This window comes from Microtus ochrogaster, unplaced genomic scaffold (genome assembly GCF_000317375.1).
Source record: "Microtus ochrogaster isolate Prairie Vole_2 unplaced genomic scaffold, MicOch1.0 UNK80, whole genome shotgun sequence".
Lineage (NCBI taxonomy): Eukaryota > Metazoa > Chordata > Mammalia > Rodentia > Cricetidae > Microtus > Microtus ochrogaster.
Window position 1 is genome coordinate 1,426,313 of NW_004949178.1, and position 4,612 is coordinate 1,430,924.

Consider the following 4,612-nt stretch of genomic DNA (forward strand, 5'->3'; position numbering starts at 1 on the left):
CCAACCAACCAACCAACTAACAAAAGAAAAAAAAAAGAAATTCAATAGCCAGGAGATGGCTCAGTGGTTAAAGAGCACTGACGGCTTTTGCAGAGGGTCTGAGTTCAAGTCCCAGGACCCGCATCAGGCAGCTGACAAGCTCCCGTAACATCGGCTCAAAGAGCTCTGACTCCATCTTCTGGTCCCTGTGGACACTGCACATTTGTGGCGCATGCGCGCACGCACACATAAATTAATAAAACAGCCGGGATGCGGTAGCGTGAGACTTTCATTTCGACACTAGGGAGGTAGAGGCAGGCGGATCTCTTAGGTTCCAGCCAGCTTGGTCTATAAAGAGAGTCGGCCAGGAGGGCTACACAGAGGAGCCCTGTCTTGAAAAACCAAACTAACTAAATAAATCTAAAACGACAACACATTCGAGAGGAAGCCGGTAAAGGTGCGATTTGTTCGAGGACCCCGGAGGCAGGCTTGAGCTTCCGGGCTGGGCCGCTCCCTCTAACTATACCCGTCCGTGCCTTAGCCCTCCCTTCCATTAAACGGGTACAGCTCCGACTTCCCGGCGGTTGAGTCGAGCGCGCGCTCCCGGGGCGCGCTCCCGGGGCGGGGTCTCCGTTCCCGCCCAGCGCAGCCCCGCCCCGCCCGCTGCCAGGCCAATTTCAGACCCGTCCGGTCTCCGCTGGCGGGAGCGTCACCCCCGGCAGCCCCAGGCTGCCACCCCAGGCGGCCACCCCAGGCAGCACCCGGCCTCGGCTCCCCGTCGGCGGGGTGTTCAGGTTTGCCCTAGACGTCCGCGAGCTCGCAGCCACGCCGCGCTCGCCCTTAGGACTCCTTGGCGGCCCAGACGGTAGGTCGGCGCCGGCGAGCGCGTTCTGCATCTTGATTATCTCGGGCCTTGTAAGGGTCACCTCTTGTGAGAACACCTGGGAAATCGATCTGTGTCCAGTGCAGCGTGCGGGACGGCTGGAGGGCTGGCAGCTGGGCACCCCCGGGCATGGGACCCCGGGTGCCTGCGCAGGGTGGGGTGCAGCCTGAGGTCACGTCCTATGGCCACTGAGGGCTGGCGGCTCCGCTGAGGACCCCCGGCCGGTTGAAACTGGCCCGCAAAACTTTATTTGCAGGAGTAGCTCAACAATAAACTGAATTGGTAAAACTGAACTTAACTAAATAGCTTTTGTTGACAAGGCGATTGTTATTCATTCTTCATGTTTAATCGTTATCGCGGTTTTGCAGGCGGAAGAGGGTTGGCACCTGAAAAGTGTTTCCCTTAGACTCACAGAGAAACATCAGGTGGCAGAGCCACAAACTAAGGCCTAGCATCGCACCTCCTCAGTTGCGTCCGCGTTACAAAACAAACGGCTACTTGCTTTCATGTGACTCTATAAAAGGAGCGAATAAACCAATATTCTGTGGGTCTGCAGCATTAAGCTCTAATAAGCTTCAAAGTCAGCATTTGGAGGAGAGGGTGGGGCAAAAAACAAACAAACAAAACAAAACAAAACAAAACAAAAAACAACAAACCGGGAGTGAATGGGCAGGCAGTGTTTGTGTTCCTGTTCATTTTCTCACTGCCCTCTGGTGATGACGCTCTTTTTCGTAACCCTAGGTTCTGGCAAAACACCCATAGCTGTGTCCCCTTACCTACTACTGTGCCCTCTACAGTCCACTATGGTGTCCTTACCCCTAGGTGCACTTCCTAGCGATATGGGAAAAGCTGTTGTGGTTCCCCTGTCTGTCACTCCTGCCCTGACCAACAGCTCTTCCATGAGGGAACACGGTCAGAGAAGCACTAGAAAATCAGAGAGATGCTCCTACAACTGAACTGTCACTGGGGAAAAGGCACACTTGGGCCCCCCTCCCGTTCCCCAGTCTCCCGGGAACGTGAGTGCCACAGTTTGTAGGCACAATAGTAGTGGGAGGGGGCTGCCTTCCATTAGACCTTAGTGGATTGGGTGGGGGCCGGGTGGTTTCTTTAGAATGAGTCATCTTTCGGACAGCTCGGGAGACGTTTTGTTCTTGGAATGTAAGGTGTTCTGGCACTTCATCTGCCTATAAAACGCTGAAGAGTTTGGGATCTGTGATGTCTGATACAGCCCTTCTCTGAGCAAGATGGGGTGGTGCACTTGGGTGGCAGAGGCAGTTGAGGATCAGAAGTTCAAGGCTTGCCTCCCTGGCCCAGAGATTGAGACCAGCTGGGCTTGTGAGGCTGCCTGAGGCAGCGCCGCCTGGAGCAGCTGGGGGTTTGTTCGTCTGGCAGTTTCTTCCATTTGGTTCTGTACAGGATAATATCAAGACATTCAGATGGCCTCTGGAGATTTCTGCTCACCTGGAGAAGGGGCGGAAATACTGCAGCAAGGTAAGGGTAGCTCTCCGCGAAAGGCTTGGCGACTTTTCCAGGGGTCTTGTCTAGGTCTTTGCTTCTGTGATGAAAAGGGCTCACCCCGTTTCTGAGGAAAGTGAAATTCAGGAGATTGAGGAGGACTTCATTGGAGAATCAGGTTAGACCAACTGTTCACACAGATTCGGTATCTGCTTCTGCAATAGATGCTGCGTGCCATGCTGTATTGGTAGTCTGTTGCCAAGGTAACGGTGGCTGGCCTGTCCATTAAAGGCTTCTTTCCTACTTGTGTTTTCATATTTTTCCTGTAGCCCAGGCTAGCCTGCCTCCACCTCATAGTTTGGAGATTATAAGTGTGCACCTGCCACACCTAATTTTATGCCCGATAATGAAAATAAAAGCTTTCTTAGTCTCTAAAGTGACTTTGGATATAATAGTCTAAGGAGTAAACATCTTGGTGTTTGGTAGGTAATGGTAAAAGCCCTGGGAGAGCGGTGGAAAAGAAGGGGCCTTGAGCAGACAGGGTAACTGGAAGCCGCTGCCCCCTTGTGATGATGTGCCCATGCGGGTTCCTGAGCTCTGCTGGAGTTCTAGTGGTCAGCTGCTTTCTTCCGCCTTTCCTCAGCTTTGCTTATGTGACTGACTGAGGTCTCTTCCACAGTTGGAGTTTGCCACGTCTCTTTCCCTCTCTTCCTCAAGAACTCTAATGATTCTGGCCTGGCTTGATGTTGCATGCCTGTGATCCCAGCATTTAGGTGGGTGAGGCAGGAGGATCACAAATTTAAAGCCAGCCTGGGGCTACATAGAAAACCTTGGGGAAAAAAAAGGATTCTCGTAACTTCGTATTAATGAGGTGTTTTGGTTACTGGTGGTTCATACTAAAAGGTCTCTCTTTTTTTCTCTCTCTCTCTCCCCCTCCCCCCCCCTGGAGCTGGGAAGCAAACCAAGTCCTCAGCAAGCACACACTCTACCTCTACTCCTTGCATTTCCATTCACTTAACTCTAACGTTGGACCTGGGGCTGTAGCTGATGGTTGAGCCTGTGCTTAATGTGTGCAAGCCCTGGCGACCTTACTTTATTAGATACTCGTTTTCCTTTGATCAATAGCCTTATATATAAAGTAAATACTTTAAATACTTTTAAGTATCATTTCTGGTTTATTTGTGATTTCTATTTTGAGACAGGGTCTCGCAGTATAACACAGGCTCCCCTGGAAGTCACGGAGCCCAAGTTGGCCTTGAGTTCCAAGTTCTCCTTCTCCTGCCTCGATCTCCCTGATGCTGAGATTCCAAGTGTGTGCCACCACATCCAAATATTCGCTGTTTTGTTTGTTTGTTTGTGTGAGGGCTGAAGTGGGCGATCAGAAGACATGTTTCAAGAGTGGGTGCTCTCCTTCACCATGCGGTTTCCGGGGCTGGACTCAGGTGGCCAGGCTTGGTGGCAAGTGCCCTGACCAGCGAAGCCATCTAAATGGCTGCTGTTTGTTTTTGACATTGTCTCCCTGTGTTGTCAGGCAGTCTTCAATTCAATGTCTTGGCTTTAAAGGCTGCTCCTCCCCAGTCTCCTGAGTAGCAGGGACTACAGGTGTGTGTCACCGCCCCTGGCTTCATTTTCCCCTTTAAATTGCATTCTATTTAGAGGATTTTCCTACTCAGAGCCAGGGTTGTCATTTTGTTTGTTTCAGAAGTGATGCCCATTGTTGCTTTGTCTGTCATTTTTTAAGTATGTGTCAAGCAGTTTCCTCCCTGTGCCTTGACTGAAGAGGACCTGATCCAGAACCCGAATTTTAGCAAGCTATTGCTGAGTCTCTCGCAGCACATGGACGAAAGTGGTTTAAGCCTCACCCTGGTGAAAGAGCAGGCTCAGGTAAGGCCCCAGGAGAAGGGATGGCAGAAGGAAGATAAAGTCCTTGAGAGAGAAGAGTCTCAGCCAGGGATTTTGTTTTATTTCAAGGCATGGAATGAAGTTAGGCTGCGTAAGATGGCGTGGCTGAGGTACGAGATTTTACAGAGAATCATCCAAGAGCTGCTCGTGGACTATTATGTGAAGGCACAGGACAAAAATCTGACATCGGAAGACAAAAAGGTGAGGCCAGAGAACTGGGGTGGTGGTGGTTACGGTGATCAGAACTACCGGGGTAGGCAGCCGTGGGAGGCTCTGGACAGAGCTCAGTGCAGAAATTGAGGCCAGTCTCAGCAACACAGTGAGACCCTGTAGGAAGAGAGGGAAGGAGGAAAGAAAGGATGGCCCGGGGGCGGGAGGGGGAGAGGAAGGGAG

The 4,612-nt window shown here is 51.6% G+C and overlaps 1 protein-coding gene across 4 annotated transcripts in view; it reads left to right on the top strand.

The window, feature by feature from the left end:
- The first annotated feature begins 633 nt into the window (after nt 1-633).
- The window catches only part of Haus4 (HAUS augmin like complex subunit 4), a 10,428-nt gene continuing 6,449 nt past the window's right edge, over nt 634-4,612 (top strand). The window contains exons 1-4 of one of the 4 annotated variants that reach the window (XM_026777644.1): nt 634-3,090; nt 3,520-3,919; nt 4,059-4,201; nt 4,289-4,420. In XM_026777644.1, the coding sequence (XP_026633445.1) occupies nt 4,154-4,201; nt 4,289-4,420 (180 nt within the window). In that variant the 5' untranslated portion in view covers nt 634-3,090; nt 3,520-3,919; nt 4,059-4,153. Of the gene's footprint in view, nt 3,920-4,058; nt 4,202-4,288; nt 4,421-4,612 lie in introns of all 4 variants that reach the window. The other 3 variants (XM_005370483.3, XM_026777643.1, XM_026777642.1) reach the window with 3 other exon arrangements.